This window comes from Podarcis filfolensis, assembly GCF_964270895.1.
Source record: "Podarcis filfolensis genome assembly, chromosome: 17".
NCBI classification, from domain to species: Eukaryota; Metazoa; Chordata; class Lepidosauria; order Squamata; family Lacertidae; genus Podarcis; species Podarcis filfolensis.
In genome coordinates, this window is record NC_139621.1 from 10,677,781 (window position 1) to 10,700,073 (window position 22,293).

The 22,293-nt window shown below is 44.2% G+C and overlaps 2 protein-coding genes and 1 long non-coding RNA gene across 18 annotated transcripts in view; 2 read left to right on the forward strand and 1 right to left on the reverse strand.

Moving 5' to 3' along the window:
- SLC44A2 (solute carrier family 44 member 2 (CTL2 blood group)) overlaps window positions 1-4,820 on the forward strand; it is a 54,722-nt gene extending 49,902 nt beyond the window's left edge. For 2 of the 4 annotated variants that reach the window (XM_083593253.1, XM_083593255.1), the window contains exon 22: window positions 3,535-4,820. In XM_083593253.1, the coding sequence (XP_083449379.1) occupies window positions 3,535-3,641 (107 nt within the window). In that variant the 3' untranslated portion in view covers window positions 3,642-4,820. The other 2 variants (XM_083593252.1, XM_083593254.1) reach the window with 1 other exon arrangement.
- LOC310753040 lies at window positions 4,518-13,570 on the reverse strand. Its single transcript, XR_014543100.1, has 4 exons — window positions 12,835-13,570; window positions 11,023-11,602; window positions 8,001-8,087; window positions 4,518-5,509 (listed from the first exon to the last, which is right to left on the reverse strand). It is a non-coding gene; the product is annotated as an uncharacterized lncRNA (long non-coding RNA).
- The window catches only part of ILF3 (interleukin enhancer binding factor 3), a 23,776-nt gene continuing 13,084 nt past the window's right edge, over window positions 11,602-22,293 (forward strand). For 4 of the 13 annotated variants that reach the window (XR_014542981.1, XR_014542982.1, XM_083593103.1 and 1 more), the window contains exons 1-5: window positions 11,602-12,204; window positions 15,256-15,338; window positions 15,413-15,639; window positions 19,974-20,154; window positions 22,017-22,164. Coding sequence is in view for 7 of the 13 variants with exons in the window: in XM_083593103.1 (XP_083449229.1) it covers window positions 15,336-15,338; window positions 15,413-15,639; window positions 19,974-20,154; window positions 22,017-22,164 (559 nt within the window). In the remaining 6 variants the exon portion in view is untranslated. Of the gene's footprint in view, window positions 12,205-13,576; window positions 13,679-15,255; window positions 15,339-15,412; window positions 15,640-19,952; window positions 20,155-22,016; window positions 22,165-22,293 lie in introns of those variants that run through there. The other 9 variants (XR_014542983.1, XR_014542984.1, XM_083593100.1 and 6 more) reach the window with 5 other exon arrangements.

Sequence of the window (22,293 nt, forward strand, 5' to 3'; positions counted from 1 at the left end):
GTGAAGACCTGGAAAGGAATGATGGATCTCCTGAGCGGCCTTATTACATGTCCCCCGCACTGAGTGAAATCCTGCTGAAGGGAAGCCTAGAATCTTCCAAAAGTGCTGAGAGCCAGGAATAGGGACTGGTGCACGGAGTGGGAGAGGCACACGCAGGTTCCCCACTGTGAGCCTTGTGCACACCTGCCTGGTCCGTGTGCAGGTGTTGTTCCTTCATGGCTGCCCTGAGAACTGGTGCAAACCTCCTAGTTTTGCTGTTCTGGGAAACACTGCTTCCTCTGGCAAGTGGGAGGCAAACATTCTGGCGCCAGAGGAGCGGAAGCGGAAGTTCAAGGCCGAATGCGTTTAATGTCAGGAAAACTCGCCGCATCTCCGTTGTTTGCACCATGTGGTGCTGTTTTCTGCTCTCCCCAAAATGCCATCGCTATAGCAAGTCTGGCTATTTAACCGGTTGCATAAATAAGCAGAATGCATACAGTACAGAGTGGGTGCTGCAGATATTTACATTAAGTATTGGATCATTTCTTGGACTTGCCCTTTCCTTGACTAGGCAGGTGTAGAACAGAGCCTTTTATTTGGTTATCATGGAATTTCGAGAGCAGATGCTTTTGTCCAAAGGGGCAAAAGAACCAAAATTGTTGAGGTGCTAGGGATATCTTTGGCTGGTTGGGCTGGTTTTGAGTTGAGTCTACTTAGACGGGAGGCTTCGAATTGCTTAGGACTTGCTTCCAGGCAGAAGTAAGTGGAGGAGGAAAGGGATTCTAGCAGAGCAGCAAAGAGTTGTTTCTTTGTTTTGAAGTTCCTGCTGCAACTTTGTGGGGCTCTTGGCCATGTCTCCCAGAAGCTTTGAGTTTCCTTCATTTTCAGTTCCTTTACTTATTTTGTTGAAAAGCAGTATTCTGTGCAACCTGCAAGCTTGCTATCCTGCTGGATGATCCCTTTTACTGAACTGTTCTGACACTCTAGCATGCCATTGAGATTACAATAGTTTGCAGAGTAATCTTTATCAATATACAACATTTGCTTGTTTGTAACTTCTCTACAACTTGTCTTGATGCAGAAAGTAATGGCTACTAATTTCCCTAATGGCTCTTTTCCTAGGCTATGGTCCCAATCCCACACAGCTATGTATGCTTAAGCCCATTGAAATACATAAGTTTTAGCATACCATACTGAACTATAGTCAAAATGTAGTGTTGAAATTCCCAGTGTAGCCTTGAAATTCCCAATGTACATCTTTGCAAAGTCCTTAATTAAGCTAATAATGATCTTGAAAAATCTTTGACTGATATCTCCTTCCTATGGCAGATAAAGTATTAGATTTCCTTCCTCAAAATACAACCCCCCTCTTGGTTTTTCAGTATTGTATAAAGCTGGAGTTTATTTTTGTCTGCTTTACAAAAGTTTATTAGCTGAACATAGTATATGTCAGGATATTTATTCCTTGTGCCAGAAAAACAAATCTGGTTCCAATCATTGTAAAACTAAAGGGTATTGTTTTTTGTTTTTTGTGGGGATGGGGATGGGGAGGGAAGGTAAGTTAGCAAACAATTGTGAATTTGCTTAGGAAAAGATGAAAAGGAATTATGTGGGTTTGGCAGAGGCTAGGCAGTCAGAAAGGAAAGTGGGGCAGACAGAACGCTGTATTGGGAGGTTTTCTTGAAAACACTTAATACATTCTGCATCTTGCTCCACATAGCATCAAACTTCCAGGTTCCATCTCGGAAAACTCAGTGCCTTATTAAAGAGATACTTCCTTTGTTAGCTCTCCAGGTGTCATGTGGAACATTATCCACTTCAAGTTTATGGTCTGGAATTACCTTTGATTAAATATAATTATGATAAGTTTTTTTGATTTTTTTGTCCCTGGCTTCTTGGTTATCCCTGAGAGTTGCTTTTGGCACAGATATTCTGTAAACATGCAAAAGATAGCATAGGATCAATTCAAAATGAAATTAAATGAATGTTGACAAAGACTCACTAGTGATCTTCATCACAATGAGATGGAAACTTGTTTTTTTAAAGATGAAATTGGAGACCAAAAGCATTATAAATTCTGTAGTGTTTCATGAGACAATGGCCAGCCTGGAAACTCCTGTGGCTAGTGGCAGGCAGTTGTTTTCTAAAGGAGCTAAATAAGAGAAAGGTTTTGCTTCCCATGATGTGTACACATTTCTTCTGCCCCAGGGTTGTCTCTGGCTAAACAGGTTCTGGAAGCAAAATAAAAGGTGAAAATCATTTTCCAGAGGCAATACTGGTATGAAATCCAAAAAACTATGGTCCTACTGCTGCCTGTTGATGACCTGAGCAGGCAGAGCACTTTTTGAAGTTTTTGAAGACTTCACTGTTTCTGGTGGACTTTTTTTTTGGAGCAGCCAATTTTGGTTTTGAGCAGATCACTCATACCTGTATCAGGAATATGCCTCTTTCTTGTGCTGCACCAGTTTTTAAAAATATATATATGCAGGGAAGTTGACAAAAGGCTGCAAAGACAGAACTTTGTGAAGAGAAGGCCAGATGCAGGTTTGATATGCGTCTGGCAAATGGGCCAGTATGCTATTCACATACATTGGATCTTATATCACAAAAGAGGCATAGTATTTGTCAGGATGTGAGTAGGGGAATGGTGCTCTTTACAAAGCTTAATTGATCAGTTTGATGCTAATAAAAAAGATAAAGAATTTCCAAATAAAAAGACAAGCAGAGCAAAACTTCATATAACTTATCAGCACCACTGTTGCTGCCACGGCCAGAGGCAGTATTCTTCAGCTTCTCTTCCTGCTTCCCCATGGAGGAAAAAAGATCCTCTTCATTGCCACCCCTTGGAAAAAGAAAGCAGGTGTAAAAACTTGACTCTGCATTTTAAATATGCAAATAGAATTCCTCATCTTCTCCTCCGATTCTGCTTGCCTGGAATCCTGCTAAATTTAAAAGGCTGTTGAATTAAATTCTATCCTCAAAAGAAGCTGTGCAGTTCAGAGTTCATACGTACCTGCTTGTTGTGCATTGCAAGGTTCAACTGACAGCTTCGTTCTAAGCACTCAAGTTACATGCAGAGAGGAGGGAAGTTGTGAGCTTCCCACTTAATTTTCTTAATGCAAATGTTGCCTCAAATGTGAGATTTCATCTAGATCTTGACATCTGTGGAATCATTAGGACACTGCCATAGCCTTGAGAATGGGGTGATCCCTCTCCTCGCACCGAGACATGGTTGAGGAAACCCATCCTGACCATATCCTCCACCATGAGGAATTGTTCAATCTTCCTTGAGGAAAAGTGGAAGGATTGACTTGTCAGTTCGAAATCCTTCTCAGTTTGGGACATGCATCTAGAGTAGGGAACACTAGCTTGCTTGGGGTGAGTCCCAGCTTCCAGTTAGTGGTGTCGGGTTTCCCTGTGTTTTCATGGGTTCAGATTGCTAACACTTTCCCTTTGTAATGGCCTTACTTGATCCCAGATACCTGTCATTTGGTACTTGGGAGACAGACTTTTTCACATCCCTTTTGCTGGGGGGGAATTTGTGTCTCTTTGCAGTGGAAGATCTGGAACGTAATGATGGCTCTACCGAAAAGCCTTACTTCATGTCATCTAATCTGAGAAAGCTCTTGAAGAAGACCAACAAACAGCAAGCAGATGCATAGCTGGCCCTCCCGTTCATTCCTGTTGCTTCCGTTGGTAGCATGCAGCAGACGCACTGGAATTAACCAGTCTGAGCTTTGTCGAGCCTTTTCTTTGAAGAGCAGCAATCTGTGGGGTCCTGCTTCCACTTGCTGTGCCAGAACAACAGTAGCTTCCCTTGATTTGGAAACACTCTTGGCCCACCCCCCTTGAAAAACAAGGAACTTGTGTCACAATAGCTCCATCTGAAGTCTTGAGTGTAGAGGTATCTGCTACTAAGTCAATCAAAGCCTCCCCGCTCACGATCGGCCTGGAGCGGCTGGGTTTCTTGCTTGCCAGTGCAGAAGCAGTTTGCAGAAGCGGTAAATTTCAGTTGCCAGCAGTCCAGGGAGGCTGTAACCCGCTAGCCAGCTGAGCTGATTTCATTCCATTAACTTGTTTCAGTAGACTCCAAACTGGCCTCAATCCAAGTGTTCTGGCTTAATCTTAAAACAAATAATCTTGGAGAAGTTGGATCATTCCAATAACACATTTTTTAACCGTCTGTATTTACTAAGTGTCTTTTCTCCTTGCCGTGGCGTTTACTTCATTATATATACCCTTTGCCACTTGGGATAGACACCTTTAAAGGAGCAAGCTGCCTTTCAGCATGGCACGTTGACTTGGTGGATAATTTATAACCTCTTCCAAATGACTAGCAGCCTTTCATACAAATGCTGTGAAGAAAAGCTTATAGGCAACTGTTGTTGGGGTTGCCGGTGAATGAAAGCTTGGGTAATAGCGCTGTTGTTTCTTGAATGAGGATGGGGCAAAATGGTTGTAGCAGCTTTGACTTGCTAAATAGGGAAAGGTCTTCAAAATATTATTTGCAAGAAAAAAGCTGTGTGTTTGTTGGGCGGGGGGAAGTAAACAAAGTAAGTATGAACTTTGGAATAACTAAATATGAGGCAGAACCTAAATATATGCAAAAAATGTATCACTAAAATGCAAGGACGTAGGAGGATTAGTTGAAAAGAGTTCCAAATTGTGGCTACAGGAATTGGTAACTTTCCACAAAGGTAATGATAATACCATCAATCAATTTTTAAATCTGGGCAGTTAATTTTGTGTTTGCTTTTTATAGTCCTTTTCTACTCTCCTATACATCCCTGTATCTTTCAAAAATTATTTTATAACTGAAACATTAAACATTTTGTTTTGTACATCTGTTTAGTGCGGTTTTCTTTTTTACTCAATCTGTAATTCCAACAAAACTTATGAAGGCCAACGCAATTTGTATTTTTAGAAATCAAAGTAATTAGTGGTGTCTTTCTCCCCCACCCCAAAATTCATCCACTGCATGGAAGATGTTCTACATTTAAATTGCTGGGGGACTTCAAATATATATTTAAGGAAAACCTATTATATTATTTATTTACCTGAACTCTAGTTCAAAAAACAGTTTTAATAGAAACGGGAAATTATGTGTTTGGCACAGCCCTCTTTCTTTTAGGAACCTGAGTAAGCAGATTCCATGATCCATAGTCAGGTTGGAAATCAACACTTTAACTGGAGATAATCCCAGATGTAATTAAATGTATCTTGGCATATCTTAAGGAGACATTCGTTTCAAAGAAGATACCACCCAAAACGGTTAATTCTGTGATCTCAGGCATTGGGAACAACCCACCTGTTGAGCGTATGTTTTCAATAGGACATCACAGTTGAGAAGGGGGTTGTCTCACCCCACCTGTCAAAATCCCTTATGTGGGGTTCCCAAGTTGCCTGGGAAGCCCCAAGCTCAAGTGCTGGCAAAATGCTTCCCCATCAGCTGACAGGAAAATGAGAATAGAAGCCTACATTTAGCAGGTATCAGATGCACATGGGAGAAATCACCCCTTGCAGCCAGTGTCTGCAAAAAAGAAACAGAAAAAGGGTGATCCACTGCCCCAAAGGAGGGCTCATGTGAGTTGTTGGGTGAAGGGATACCAAAGAAGGGTGTCAAAAACGCCAGAGGGATCAGTTCTAATGCTTTATTCAAGTAAAGTGTAGACTTAAAGCAGATCAGCCTGCTAGGTCCCAAGCAAACATGCATACAGTGGTGGAGCTTCATGCTCTGGCACCGGGAAGGCGGAGAGCAGGCGGGGGCGGAGCCGGCGCTGGAACTCGTCCTGGGGGTGGGACGCCCAGCGCAGGTACCCCACCGGGATTGCATTGCCGGGGACAGTGTGCTCCCCTTGCACTCCTCTTCCTCCGCCGGTGCATGCGTACATTCTTTATACACAAAGCAGCATACGTCACTTTGGCCACAACTTCCCAACGCTTTACCTAACCAGATGAGAGCATAGGTGGCAAACACCCAAATCTTACAGATAGTTAACCTTTCTGGGCTCAGAGCACAGCACCCCAAGCTGACAGATAAGGATAATATTAAAGGTAAAGGGACCCCTGATCATTAAGTCCAGTCGTGACCGACTCTGGGATTGCGGCGCTCATCTCGCTTTATTGGCCGAGGGAGCCAGCGTTTGTCCGCAGACAGCTTCTGGGTCATGTGGCCAGCATGACTAAGCCGCTTCTGGCGAACCAGAGCAGCACACGGAAACACCGTTTACCTTCCCGCCAGAGCGGTACCTATTTATCTACTTGCACTTTGGTGTGCTTTCGAACTGCTAGGTTGGCAGGAGCAGGGACCAAACAACGGGAGCTCACCCCGTCACGGGGATTCGAACCGCCGACCTTCTGATCAGCAAGCCCAAGAGGCTCTGTGGTTTAACCCACAGCGCCACCTACGTCCCTAAGGATAACATTAGAGCCTGCTAATTACGGTAGCTTATATCAAAGCAAGTGAATATATACGAGCTCATTGCTGCAAGAACTACCAATTAATTGTGATTACTAAGATGGCGTTAGCGAAGCTTCTGGAACAGTTCACCTTTGATTCAACACAACTGTTTCCCAGACTCTTTCCTCTGCACAGAAGCTATGTAGGGATGTGTCCCAGAGCACAGTTTGGCTCTGCTAGTGATCCCATGCCTCTAGAAGGCTTGCACACACATCCAGGAGTTGGAATAATGCTTCTCTGATTGAATAGGAGACTCGTGTTGCTGCAACATTTCCCCTTAAAGGAACTTCAAAGGGACCCAATATAGACCAAAAGTCCCAGAAGGCAGTAGAAGTAGGAAAAGGCAGAATGTTCTAAAGACTACAGCATGCCTCCATCAGAAAAGAGAGAATCTAGACATAGCAGCGGATAGAATGGGAGGCAACACAAATGTCCAAATCCTAGAGGGGGGAAAGTATTGGAAAACACCTGGGAGAAACTAATATGACCTATGCATGTCAAAACTCCTCCGACCATGAACAGTTGGGTAACTGGTCTCCTGACCCAGCACTAGTATGTGAAAATTCTTTTATTACACATGTGGATCATAACAACATGCAGTTCAACACAAGCTCTACCCCTAATCAATAGGCTCAGTCCACAGCCAAAGGAACTGATAGGGCAGAGCGAGAAAGATTTGCAGATTTGTATGGCTACCTCCAAGACCATTGTCTCCTTAATGCCCAAACTAATGGGGGGCGGGGGGAATCAGAGCTTGGACTGCTTAAGAAAGGAACTGTCTGGCATCAAGGTTAATATGCTTGTCTTGTTAGGGCTAATTGAGCTGGGGATCCTAACAACAGTTCCCGCACCTCTGCTGGAACAACCCAATAAACCTAACCAAGACTGCCTATGCATGCAACAGTACAAAATAGGAATAAGGTGGTAGGATGGCTTTGGACTTCATTAATCTGCAGATTGGGAGCAGGGATCACGTTTCTTAATATCCCCCTATGTACTAATAAAAAAGCTGCTAACTGCTATTATTGTTTTACTAATAATTCCTGCCAGTAGCAAACTGTCAGAGCAGTAAGTGGGCGAGCTAGAATCCTCCTCTCTGATGTAATAGGCTTTTATTTGCAGGTGATACTTTGTGTGTGAGAAGAATTAAGGCAGCACCATCCACAGGGTGAAGTGATAGGAGTCCACTCAATGGTCTCATACTTGTTGGCCTCCACCTATCTCGAGAGACAATGGAGTGCGTCTCCGGGTGTGAAATCAAATGGCACCAAAGTGACCTTCCTGGGGTGCATGTGCAAACTTGGGCCCCAACCAGTGGTTAAAGTCAGCCTCTTAGTCCATAAATTAACAAGGCCATTGTGTGGCCTGGATCACAAACAAGGAGCTTGCCACCACGACTGGATTCCTACATTAACATATAGTTATTTTTCTTTCGGAAAGCTTAACATGTGGAACACAACTCACCCACCTAGAAATACGTGTTTCCCCATCTATGTTCCCCTCTGACATTTTGTTCTAGTGCTGCCACTCTTCACACAAGGCAATCAAAACTATGACTTACCAGGATCATGCGACTGTGCAGGGTTTAGAGAGCAGTTCTCCGAAAGCTCTTTCATCTCTAACCCTGAGCTGCAGCCAAGAACAAAACCTTGAAATATGAAACCGCAGTTAAAGGGGCTTTGGAATTTGTATACAAGTGAGAAAAGAGCCCTGTACCCTTTGCTGTTTCTCTGCTCTCAAGCGCCCTGCCAGGGTTCGAATATATGCCTAACTTGGAATTAGGCACCTAGTCGAGCCTGCCTCTGCCTCCCATTGCCTCATGGTCAATACAGACCAGGCCGAGTATTTGGTCTCTATAATTTTGGAGGTGATGAACATGGTTACAAATTGGAGGTGATGAGCATGGTTACAAAAGAAGCACCAGAGACTGGAGAGGAATTTTCAGAGAGAAGAAATGAAAGGTGCAAATAAAAAGTAATTTAGAAACCTCTCAAGAAGAAAAAAGTAAAAACTCTAATAAAGTGTTAGGGTGCCTTTTCAATCTTCTGTGGGCATCCCTTTTCCCCAATTTATTATTTCTTTCAAGATCTGTTTGAGCAAAAATCTGATAACAAAAGATTAATCATTTAAGTGCTACATATCTGTGAGAGGGAATGTTGGTTGGAAAGGAATCAGCACTGCAGTACTTGGCATTCCCAAGTAGTGACCAAAATGCAATTGATGTAAGTGCCCCCTGCATAGTACATTTGAAACGTTGGCTCAGTGTATTAAATGGGAGCTCTTATTTTGCACTGTATTATTCTCCCTCAAAAATGATTTGTGAAACCAGAACAAAATTGGAAATATAAGCTTAACTTCTATATTTTCTTCACTAGATTTGTTTTTTAAAATATGAGCCTCAATAAATCCCTCTTAAGACAATTAACAGGTCAACACAACCAGATTAAATTAACTAAAATCCCAACATTTCTGCTTGCTTGGGTGAGGAATCAATACAAAAAATTTAAATAATTCCATTTTTTTGTAATTGTTTTAATGATGTTTTGAGTATGATGTTATATGGCTGCTATTGTATCCTTTGGGAGGAATGACATGATAACTGTAAAATAATAATGGATCCCCATATTATTGTGGGATATTGCAGCAAGATTACAAAAGGAGTTCTCTTCACCCCACCACAGAAAGCTACAGAGATGTGGACCATACAAATAATTCTGGTCTTTGCTCCCATGTAAGCTGGCATCAGTGATCTGTAGTTGGGAAGGACTGGCTCCTTAAATCCAATTTTCAGAGCAGTCATTCTGCAAAGCCAGATGTGCAGAAACTTGGAACAACTTTATAACATTGCTTGGAACATAATACTCAAAGGCTGAACGACTCAAAGGGTAAGGCAGACTGAGGTCTATGGGAGTTCCTATTAACTAATGAAACAGTCAGTCTGTGAACAGTTAGAAAAAGGATGATGTGATTACTAAGACCCAGCATGGGTTTCTAAAAAAACAAGTCATGCCAGATGAATCTCATTCCTTTTTTATATATACAGTGGTACCTCAGGTTACATACGCTTCAGGTTAAAGACTCCGCTAACCCAGAAACCCAGTACCTCGGGTTAAGAACTTTGCTTCAGGATGAGAACAGAAATCGTGTTCCTGCGGTGAGGCAGCAGCAGGAGGCCCCATTAGCTAAAGTGGTGCTTCAGGTTAAGAACAGTTTCAGGTTAAGAACGGACCTCTGGAACGAATTAAGTACTTAACCCGAGGTACCACTGTATAAAGTAACAAGCTTGGTGGATCAGGGGAATGCTGTGGGCATAGTGTATCTTGATTTCAGTAAGGCTTTTGACAAAGTTCCACATATTTTTGCAGAGCAGCTAGTAACACATGGGCTGGATTAGGTAACTGCTGGGTGGATTTGTAGCTGGTTGACTGACCAAACCCAAAGAGTGCTCATTAATGGTTCCTTATCATCCTGGAAAAGAGTGGTAAGTGGGGTGCCTCAGGGTTCTGTCTTGGGCCCATTGTTGTCCAATGTCTTCATAAACGACTTGAATGAAGGAATTGAAGGGATGCTCACCAAATTAGCAGATGACACCAAACTTGGGGAGGGGGGTAGCTAATGAGTCAACAGTGGGATGCAGCAGTAAAAAAAAGCTAATGCTATCAACCAGTATAGTATCCAGATCAAGGGATGCAATAGTACCACTCTATGCTGCCTTGCTCAAACCTACCTGGAATAGTGTCGTTCTGGGTACCACAATTTAAGGAGGATATTGCCAAGCTGGAACATGTGCCGGGTATGGCAAACAAGATGATCAAGGGAATGGAAACCAAGACTTATGAGGAATGATTGAGGGAGTGGTTATTTTTAGCCTGGAAAAGAGAATATATGATAGTCATATTCAAATATTGAGAGGACCGTCACATGGAAGATGGAGTAGGCTTGTTTTCTCCTCCAGAGGGTAGGACTCAATCCAATGGATTCAATTTACAAGGAAGGAGATTATGACATCAGGAAGTACCTTCTGACAGTGAGAGCTGTTCGACAGTGGAATGGACTCCCTTGAGAGGTTGTGGATTGTCCTTTCTTGGCGGTTTTGAAGGAGAGGTTGGTCATGTCATGCATTAGCTGTGATTCCTGCATTGCAGGGGGTTGGACTAGATGACCCTAGAGGTCCCTTCCAACCCCACAATTCTTATTCTAATATTTCATTCTTCAGCCCAATCTTAAGCATATTTATTTACACAGAAATAAGTCTTACTCAGTGGGGCTTGTTTCCCAGATTTTTACTGGATTTTATAAGATCTGTAGTGTGCAGCTCGTTTATGCTATCCTTTCCACGCTTACTTCCGTTTTTAATTTACATCCCGCCAAAAATCAGTATTGTATGTGAAAATACAAGCAGTAAAACAATACCTAGTATCACTAGTTCGGTCTGGACATTCCCCTAGATCCCTTTTAAGGTGCAATGTGGCTACAGCCATGTGGCGACCACCTTAAGTGTTTCCCATGTTGTATCACACCTGAGCCACCAGCGGCTAAACAAGACATAACAAGACGAAGGCATCAATCCCATCCCCATTTACCTGGTAGCAAATGCCACTAAATTCAACATGACTTGCTTGGGTGTAGATATGGTTAGAATCGCACTGCAAATCCCACTAATTTCAATAGGACTTGCTTCCAAGTAAAGCAGGCAGGTCCGCTTGAGCGGAAGTTTGCTATCGGCTCGGCTGCTTCGTCTAACGGGTGCAATTTATAAATGCTACAGGCGGATTATTAACAAGGCGTCCGACTACAAAAGGATTAAGGGCGTGCCTAAACGTGAGTATTTTATTCTTATTTGATGGGCAACGTAGGAACTGAAGAACTCCGAGCAACCATAGCTGAGTGGCAAAGCTTCCACCTTGCAAGCGGAAGGTCCCGGGTTCGATCCCCGACACCCCCAGATCAGAGTTGGGAGAGACTCCTGCCAGAAATCCTGGGAAGCTGTTGCCAGTCAGTGCAGACAATACTGAGGTAGATGGACCTCCACAATGGTCTGATGAGCAGCTTCCTGACGCCGAAGCTATGGGTGTTTAGGATCGCAGCTTTATTACGCACACTTCGCTCCGTGGAAGGAGGTGAGCTGGCCGGTCTCTGTTACGACGCTTTGGGTCGCCCTGCCTGTGCAAGATATAGAGACCGACCAGTTCAATAAATAAAAAAGATATAGTGTATATGGAAAGGTAGTTGCGCCCTCCATCCGCCTCCACAACCCCCTTTTCCTCGAATACTTGGAAGCAACCGTCCCGTTTCGCGTGTGGGGACGCGCGGGGTCGAGCGCCCCGCTCATCTCAGGCCGCCGGCTACGCACGGCTCGCGTGTGAGGAGACAAGATGGCGGCGGGGAAGGAGGCGGGGCGGAAGGACTAGAACGCCGCGCTCCTCCACCCCGCAGGCAAGGCGCGCGCCTCCTCGCCCGGCCGCGATTGGAGGAGAGGGGCGCAAACCACGTGGTCCGGCGACCTGCCTTTCTCCTCCGCGCAGCCCCGCCCCTCCCCTCCCCCCTCCCGCGCGCCGCCGCCGCTACCGCGCTGCAGTTAGAGGCTGACGGAGGAGGAGGAGGAGGAGAAGCCGCCGTCAACGTCGCCCCCGTAGCCGCCGCCACCGCCTTCTGCGCGGGAAAGCCGCGAGCCCGATACCGGCAACCGCCCGCTTTCTGTGGCGGAGAGGGGAGCGGGCGGCCGTTAGTAGAGGCCGCCGCTGTCGACGGGCCCAGCCCGCTCGGTGAGTGAAGGGGCTTCGAGGGGAGGGAATGAGGGAGAAGCCCGAGCCTCAGGCCCGCCTCCCACACACAACACGGGGTTCTCCTGAGGCGGCGGCGGGAGCTTGGCTCGTTTCTGAGGGAACGTGGGGCGGGGGGTGGGAGGGGGAAATAACGTTTCCCTGCGTTCCGAAGAGGATCCTCTCTCCCGCTTGTGTCTCTGTCTTTGCGCGCGCGCGCTCCATTGTGTCGAGCGAACAAAATGGCGGCGGCGGCGGCAGCGTTGTCTGGGCCGGGAGGGAGGGGGGAATCGGAGGGAGAGAAGCGCCATGGCGCGCGGGGCGGCTCGACGGAAGGGGAGCCAGTGGCCCCGGGGACGTGGGTGCGCTCTTCCCCGGACCCCGGCCTCCATCTCTTCCCCGATGCCTCCTCTCACGTGTACTGCCGCCGCCGCCGCCTCCTCCCTCCTATAACTGCCGATCCCGCCCTCGAGTTCCCCTTGAAGGCAGAGGGGAAGGGGACCTTTGCAGCGGCCGCCGCCGGCCCCCTTCGCTTGGCGCCCTTTGCCTCCTCTCCGCCGGACTCTCGTTTTGTGCCGACCCCCCTTCCCCAAATGAAGAGCCGCCCTCTCTTATTTTCTCCCCGGTACATACCGTAATGGCTTTCGCCTGCTGGTTAACCTTGCCCAGGTCGGCACGCGCTCCCTCCACGTGGTTAAAAATGCGGCAAGGGCCGGGTCCCCTTCTTCGGGTTACGGGAAAAAGGGGTCTTGGGCCGCGCCGGGTTTCTCGCGCGCGTCTGAACGGCCGCAGGTGTGAAGCTGGTCTTTAATCTCCTGGCAGATGTGAGGTTTAAATGGCCGAGCCCCTGTGTGCATTTGGGGGGGGGGGGCGGAGGGAGAGAGCCACGTTTTGATCGAGTGAGGATCTTAAGTTTGTGATAATCAGCTCTCTTCAGAGTCTGCGACTTCTAGGCAACTATCAGCCTTTTGTTTTGTCCGTTAACTAGCAAAAGAGGTGATGGCGTTTCCCAAGCTTAGGAGCCTTGGCTTTCCGTTTACAAAAGTAGCGCTCCTATTAAGTTTGGCTAGGAATTACGATTTCAAAGTAGTGGGTTAACACCTGAGCCCATGGAAAGAGAAATAGGGGTGGGTGTACAGCTACTCAGGATTGTAGCGTCAAGAAATCATAGCCCCACTAAACCGTAATTTGAAATAATTTAATGCAAGCTGAATCCAGGATTATATGCTGTAGTGCACAAATTGGGGGAAGGCTTAAAGGCAATAGGATGTACTGAATAGTGTTGTACAGACCAGGCATTTCCCAGTGTCTCTGTGCTTTCTTCCTCTTCCCCCAACAACAATGAAAACAAAATGTTCTTCCCTGAACTTTGCAGCTCATTTTCCACAAGAAACCAGCTCTGAAATAGGCTTGCAGAGCATTTGAGTTTGATGAATACAACTGAATCTGTGCAGCTTCACAAGCTTAGCTAAAACAGGTGCTTAATTTGTGGTTTAAAAGCTAAGTTAGACTGAGACTAGTTTTTATTTGTTTACAACATCAATTATATTCTTACTGTATGAAAAGTTGTGCTAGTAGTATTAGTCTAGTATAGCATCATTGTCTGTGATCTGAACATTTGTCCAAGACACTGCTTCTTGCCTCATCAACTTCATGCTACAGTGTAATGTGTTGTTATTGATTGCCTTCCCCCCATCTCTACCGGGTAGGGTCACTTTGGTTTAACATTTTTCAACAGAACAGTCTGGGGGTTGTGCTAAATGGTTTGTTACTGTTAAAAACTGAAAGAAATTTTTATCTTTGTTCCCAAAGATATTTATCCTGCTGTGCTCAAAGGACCGCATAGCATAAGATGAACGTCTTCTGCCAGGCCCCAGTATGCTTAACTTCACAAATTACAAACTTAAATCATTCCTGTGACCAGCAAGCTCTATTTTTAGTTTTTTTTATGTATTTCAAATGTGTCTGTCCTGCACTTCTCAAAGTTCTTGCTACAATAAAGCAATTGGTTCTCATGGCAACACATAACACATTGCCCCATTCTCACAACACAACAAGTCATGGGTGACTCTCCAGATCCTACTTGATCACAGTTCTTCTCTTCAACCATTGGCCATGCTTTCTAAGGGAGCTTGGAGTCCAGGCTCTGGAGGACCACAGGTTTCCTGTCCTTGTAGTACAGTGATACCTCTGGTTACGAACTTAATTTACAGATAGGTAGCCGTGTTGGTCTGCCATAGTCAAAACAAAACAAACAAATTCTTTCCAGTAGCACCTTAAAGACCAACTAAGTTAGTTCTTGGTATGAGCTTTCGTGTGCATGCACACTTCTTCAGATACACATCTTCAGAACTTAATTTGTTCTGGAGGTCTGTTCTTAACCTGAAACCATTCTTAACCTGAGGTACCACTTTAGCTAATGGGTCCTCCCGTGCACGATTTCTGTTCTCATCCTGAGGTAAAATTCTTAACCTGAGGTACAACTTCCGGGTTAGCGGAGTCTGTAACCCAAAGTGTTTGTAACCTGAGGTGTTTGTAACTCGAGGTACCACTGTACACCATAGTCACTAGTTTATCATGAATGCAGAGATGGCTCTGGCTTTGCCCCTCCCCTATAAGGAACAACAAACCACAATTTCTGCCTTAGCATTTCACTCAAATTGTGATCAGAAAGCCAAGAGTAAATCTTGGTTTTACATTGTGGTTTGATTGGAATGAAACAAACGGTGATCACTAGCTCAGACATAATGCTAAACCAGGGGGCATAAGCTTGTTGCTCACATGGTTTGCAACATGGTTTGTTGATGGGGAGATCAGAGTGAGACCTCTGTAAACATGATAAATAATTGATTAACATAAAATGTAGCAGGGTATATTCTGTTATAATATAAATTCATAATTGTACCATGTTGTGACAAGTCCACCAATTTGTTTTCTGATACTGGATGAAGATTAAGTGTGTGTTTCTGTTGTTAAATTTTCTGTCTGGTCTATGACGACAATAAATAATGATTGATTGATTTCTGATATTGTTTATCCTTTTCATTTTCCCAGAGTACTGAATACACTGAGCGAGTACAAATTGGAAGAAGCAAATATTTCTTGAAAAATTCAGCCAAAGTTCAAAAGCAAAAATGGTAAGAGACTGCCATTCAGAGGTGAAAGTCAATAGCATACACTGGTGGTTTACTATTTGTGTTTTTATTTTCAGCGGCCAATGCGTATTTTTGTGAATGATGACCGCCATGTTATGGCAAAACACTCTGCAGTTTATCCAACGCAAGAGGAGCTGACAGCAGTACAGAACATGGTCTCTCACACTGAACGTGCTCTCAAGGCTGTATCTGACTGGATTAATGAACAAGAGAAAGGTAGCGGAGATCAGCCAGAACCTGAGACCATGGAGACTGTAGCTGAAGAAGAGAACAAAGAAGGAAGGTAAGTAACATTTCTGCTCATCAGTCAGCTGCTAAATACTTAACTAGAAATCAAAGGGCACAATTGCAAGCAGCCATCTCTACGTCTAAAGGCAAATCTCCAGTTGCCACAGTAGGTGAAACAGTAAGCATGATTTTGTTCCTGTTGTCCATAGTTTTGGTTGTTTCATTTACCATAGAGAGAGGAGAACTTGTGGTCATCCATATGTTGTTGCATTCCAGCTCCTATCACTCCTGACTACTGGCCATGCTTCCTGAGACTGTTGCAAATTCAGGTCCAACACCATCTGGAGGACCGCAGGTTCTCCATCCCTGATTAAGCTGATAGAACAGTCACAAACATTTTAAAACATTTCATCAACTCAGTTAGTTGCTGCTGGAGGATTTGCCACTACCACAGAATCTCTTACTGTGCAGTGCTATACACATCTACTCAGAAATGTGTCATTTAGGTCAGTTGGGCTTATTCCCAGCTAAGAGTATAAGATTGCAACCCAACTACACTACCACATACATATGTGTGAGTAGTGTTTTCTTGAATCTTGGGTAATTGTATTGAAGTCTTCCTGGAACTAGAAAGTGTCACGTTTTTTCACTAGATTTCCCTATAAATACAGTATAGGTTGGGTATGTATTGTCAAGGAGAAAACATGGTCTGGATATGATACCCCTTTGCATTTCTTGTGGTTATACTAGTACAGCATAAATTTAAACATCAAAAAAGTGGATTTTTTCCCTGAAAATGTTTGAGTTGGAAACTTCTGGTGCATTATGTAGGTTGGGATCTCATTTTGCATCTTTGACTTATTTTTAGTAAGCAAATCTAGAAATCTGCTATTCTAATTTTATCTGTTGTGTAACTGTCAAAAGAATTTTCAAATAGCCAAAAATATTTGAAATTAAATACTTTGACAAGGAAAGGAAATTGAAAAAAAAATCATGCTTAACGCATTGTAAATATATTTAGGGATGTGGCAAGACAACCACATATGCCTCCTTATAGTGTTTAAATTTTAAAAGGTAATGAAGGTGCTGAAAACTTCATATGCTAATTTTTGCACACTAAAGAGCTATGTATTTATATAATATATGCACACAGACATACTAGGGTTAGTCACCCCAAAAAAGGTTCAGGTAAGTTTCCCCAGAAAAAGTCATTCCGCATGTGCAGTGTTTTAGTTGCTTCAATTGGTAAAGTACTAAATGGATAATATATAAAGTACTAAATGGAGTTTTGGGCTGGGCTGCCATCAGTATGCTGATGACACCCAACTCTATCTGTTGATGGATGGCCATCCTGACTTGGCCCCAGACACACTGATCAGATGCTTGGAAGCTGTGGCTGGATGGTTACGTGGGAGCCGGTTGAAGTGAAATCCTTCGAAGACAGAGGTCCTCTGGCTGGGACGGGATGATATGAGATTGAGGGGGCAACTCCCATCTCTTGCGGGGGTGTAATTAGTGCCAGCACCGTCCGTTAAGAGTTTGGGTCTAATCTTTGATACCTCCCTCTCCATGGAGGCGCAGATTGCAGCTATAACAAAGGCGGCATTTTTTCATCTCCGCCAAGCTAAGCAGTTGGCTCCTTACATCTCTCGCCCTGACCTAGCCACTGTGATCCACATGACGGTCACCTCCAGACTGGATTATTGTAACTTGCTCTACGTGGGGCTGCCCTTGAGACTGACCCAGAAACTCCAGCGAGTGCAGAATGCTGCAGCGAGACTCCTTACGGGGTCTTCGCTGCAAGATCACATTCATCCAGTGCTATACCAGCTGCACTGGCTCCCGGTGGAGTACAAGATCAGGTCTAAGATGCTGGTTTTAACCTTCAAAGCCCTATACGGCCTAGGACCCTCGTACCTACGGGACCGCCTCTCCTGGTATGCCCCACAGAGGAACTTGTGGTCTTCAAATAAAAACATCTTGAAGGTCCCAGGCCACAGAGAGGTTAGGCTGGCCTCAACTAGAGCCAGGGCTTTTTCGGCTGCGGCTCCAACCTGGTGGAACGCTCTGTCACAAGAGACTAGGGCCCTGCAGGACTTGACATCTTTCCGCAGGGCCTGCAAGACAGAGCTGTTCCACCAGGCCTTTGGTCAGGGCGCAGCCTGACTCCCTCCTTTGGCAATCTTTACAAAACTAGTTTATGGTTGCCATCAATTTTGATTTTAATTAATTTTTATAATGTTTTTTATAATGTTGCACTATTTTAGTGTTGTTAGCCACCCTGAGCCCGGCTTCGGCTGGGGAGGGCGGGATATAAATAAAATTTATTATTATTTATTATACTAGTTGAACCAAGCAGAAGAAGAATATCTATTTAGTGTATTTAGTAATTTAAATATTTAGTGTATTTATTTCGATGCAACCTATTGAAACAATATGTTGCATCCAACTAAATCATTGTGTGGGATGACTTATGTGGGTGCAATGGAGCTTCTCGTGCTGTGCAGCCACCCACTTCCGCCTTGATGTGGGGGTTCCTCTGGGGAAGATAGGTGAATGCGGGGGGAGTACAATTTCCATTGTGCTCACAGAAGTCATTCCATGTGCAGAGTGGTTTAGTTTAAAATGACATTGTATTTTTATTTTTAAACTGAAAATTCATGAAAAAATAACGCTGTAGAATGTTTATAGAATTTTCCTCCTTACATCACAACCTCAGGGCTGATTTCTTGGTGGGTAATGAGTAGGGCTGGGAGAAGGCATTCTTGAAGTTGCTGAACCATAGTAGATAAGAGACTGAATTACAGATCAGGACATTGCTGGGTCAAATCTTGCCTTTGCCATGAACTCACTAAGTAGCTTTGGGAAGTCATTCTCTCTCAGCCTCTCCAAATACTCTTTAGCCAAACAGTGCTTAACAGATATTCCATGTATCTGGAATGGAACAGCATCCAAAGGTGTCTAATTATTGTTTTTTCCAGTTGGGGGAAAAAGTTTCAACTTGAGAGCATTGAAGAAAATAAAAGGAAGATTATCATTGTTGCTTGGTAACAGTATGTAGACCTCTGCATTTTAATGCAAAGGTGGAAGGAACATTTGAGGAACACATCACAGGATTAGATTAATTGCAAACTAAAATATTCAGTTAAATGTTCTCTGTTAATAGTTCTGCAATATAACCGTTACACAGGCTGCACTTCTGTCTGTTCACTAAACTAAGGATACACAGTTCATTGGTACCCAGTGGTTTAGACTCCAGGACACTGGCGCGCTCTCCATGCTATCGTCTAGGAGGGAAACACTTTAGAAGAAGGTCTTTGCTCAGGGCTGGATTACGAGGTATCTCCCAGTGCCTTTCTTGACCAGTCTTTCTGCCACGAGCTATACTTGAGTTCCCATCATCTTCTGTTACCTGTAGTACAGATCATCCATTTTCAGGGGCCCATAAGCACATGAAGCCTTCATAGTCACCTAGAATTTATGATTGCTACCAGCCCTGTTGCAACCCTGAGAGGAAAGGAATGGCATCTTGCCGAACTTCAGAAACACTTAGGAGTGTTTCTAGAGCCCAGTGCAACTTTTCACTTGCCCACACACCAAGCTGGAGGGTGTAGGATGCTTCACTCTGATGAATGTTTAAAAGGCTCAGACAGCAGCAATGCAACTCTCTTCTCTGCCCACACCTCTGCCCTGTTTGGGATGGTGGGGAAATCTCCTAGGCTTCATGCTGAGCCTCAGAGGCTCTGGAAGCAGTTATTTATTGCATTTACATCCCACCCTTTCCCCCAAGGAGCTCATTTAATCTCCATAGCAACACTGCAAGGTAGGTTAGGCTGAAAGGCAGTGACTGGCCCAAGGGCACCCAGTAGCTTTATGGCTGAGTGGAGATTTGAACTCTGGTCTCCCAGATCCTAGTCTGACACTTACGTCAACACTACACTGGCTGTTATGCCTCACTGCTTCCTGACTTTTCTAAGACTCCGTATTCCATGGCAAGGAAGTACCCTTTCCAATTTTTTTGCTGAAGAAGAGGCCATATTCTATTTGTATTTTTTCCTTGAAATTAAAATTTTACTAATACTGTATTTTACCCCTGGCAGGTAGATTGAATACTTTGGGGATTAAAAGACCTGTACATGATGATAAACTGTTAGAAATGATGAGCTGATAGAGATGTAATACCAGGTCATGGTGTTTGTTCTACTTGAATCAACATTTAAAGATATTTGGGTCCCTCCATGTAGTGCAAAACAGTTTGGTGGCTATTTTGAAACAGCCCAGTGTTTCCATTGTGTGCTGAAAGTTTGATTTGAACAAATACTTAGCACAATAAAAGAGCAGTTTGTCATTTCATCATTTTCTGTAAAGCTTCTTTTCATCGTTTCTTAGTGAGCCGAAGACCACAGAGCACTTAACTCGGACACTTCGTGGAGTGATGCGTGTTGGTCTTGTAGCAAAGGGGCTCTTGCTTAAGGGAGACTTGGATCTTGAGTTGGTTTTGTTGTGCAAGGAGAAGCCTACTATTGGTCTTTTGGAAAAAGTGGCAGATAATCTTGGAACCCAACTTGCTGTGAGTATGAAAAATATGCAATTTTTAAAAGTTTATAATTGCCGCTGCTTATCTTGTTTATTTTTTACTTGTTCGTGCAACAAATACAATGTTATCCTACTTTATTGGGTTATGGGGTTTCATGCCAAAGAGTGCACAGAATTTTTGCTGTTCTGCCAACTTGGGTACTCTAATGTAATGCAGTTTTGGATAAAGTTACTCAATCTGAATAAAAGGCACCTGTTTACATATTTTTAGGCGCCAGGCAAAAACATTCCTTTTCTCCAAGGCCTTTGGCTAATTCAACAATGTGTGGCTTTTAAAACTGTTGGGGGGGGTGTTATAGTTTTTGTTTGTTACTATCACCTAGCAGTTCGAAAGCACCCTTAAGTGCAAGTAGATAAATAGGTACCGCTTTATAGCGGGAAGGTAAACGGCGTTTCCGTGTGCTGCTCTGGTGCCAGTTCGCCAGAGCAGCTTCGTCACGCTGGCCACGTGACCTGAAAGTGTCTGCGGACAGCGCTGGCTCCCGGCCTCTAGAGTGAGATGAGCGCACAACCCTAGAGTCTGTCAAGACTGGCCCGTACGGGCAGGGGTACCTTTACCTTTACCTTTATGTAATGTATTTTTGTGGTTTTATATTGTAAACTGCCCTGTGCTCCTTTCATGAAGGGCAGTATAGAAATTTAATAAATAATTACAACATCTAAAATCATGCATTTTGCTATCATATACTGTAGCATTTTAAGTTCCCTTGTAATCAAAGCATTGCTGACAGATAATTCCGGAGCGAACATTTTATGTAGTACATTGAGCCTGCAATCACTTGCAAACACAAACTTATGCGGGGTGGGGAGAATAAATAAATAAATGGAGAGCAGGGAAAACCCACCGTTCCCCACTCTCCATTTATTCATTTATTTCTGCCCAACCCATGCACCTAGTGGGTTTCTCTTCCAGCTCTGCTTTGGGAAGGAGCTGCCCGAACCCATGCTTCTCCTTCCCAAAGTTGAGCAAGGTTTGGCAAGGAGCTGCCATGGCTCTCCCTTGTGCCTCCTTCCCAAAGCCCAGTGCCATGCTTACTGGACTCTGGAAGGTTGCAGGAGGGCGCTGGGAAGCTCCCAAGTGGTCCTGTGGCCTTCCCAGAGTCCAGTAAGCAGCCATCCACCTTGCAGGTAGCCGTTCCAGGTGTTCCATTCTTTGCACTTTGTGCACGGTGCTCCGGAACTGAACCTTCGCATAAGTGGTGGGCCCACTGTAATTAAATCTACCAAGTAGATACCAAACCTACCACTTGCCACTTTTCTGTATCCAGTTGCTGGCACCTCTTCTTGTACCTAGCCCTGTGGGTCTGACCCTTCAGAACTTCCATAACATTACAAATTAAGCTGGTGAACATTTCTCAGAACTTGGTAGCTCATCTTCATTTGCTACCGCTGGCTTCTTTGAGAAACTAGTTAGATACCATAGTATGATTTCATTATCAATATTTCCTCTTTTGAAATCTTTTTTACTAGTCTGATATTTGAATGGGCTAGATAAACTCATTGTTCAGACAAAATGGGAAGCTTTAGTTGAACCTTCTTAAGAGGAAATGTCGTCGTGTTGAAAGGGGTTTTCTGCCTGAAGAACCTTTCCAGTCATTGTGCAAGGTGGGGGTGGAGAGATACGTGTGATGGGCAGGGAGATGTGGTGGATTCCATATCTTGGGCAGCTTGCCCAAGGAGCATTTGGGCTCCTGAAGTGAATTTCCTTATGTTGCTCTTAGCTATACCAACTACGCCAAAATCAAACATAGTTGCCCCAAAGCTCTAACTTGGATGTTGGCACTGCAGAAAGGGAGAGACTCTGATAAAACTCTAAGGCATTTCTTTGTGTTTCAGGCTATTACTGAAGATAAATATGAAATTATCCAATCTATCAGTGATGCTGCAATTATCATTAAGAATACAAAAGAGCCTCCACTGACACTTACCATCCACTTGACATCCCCTGTTGTCAGAGAAGAAATGGAAAAAATGTTAGCTGGAGGTATGGAGGACTGAAAACTGCTAGCAGCCGCAGAATAAGTTTCCAGACTGACTTCATTGTTCACTGTGGTGTTCTGTTTTTGATTAGGCAGAGCAATTTCATGCAAATCAACTTTGTGTCACAATGCTA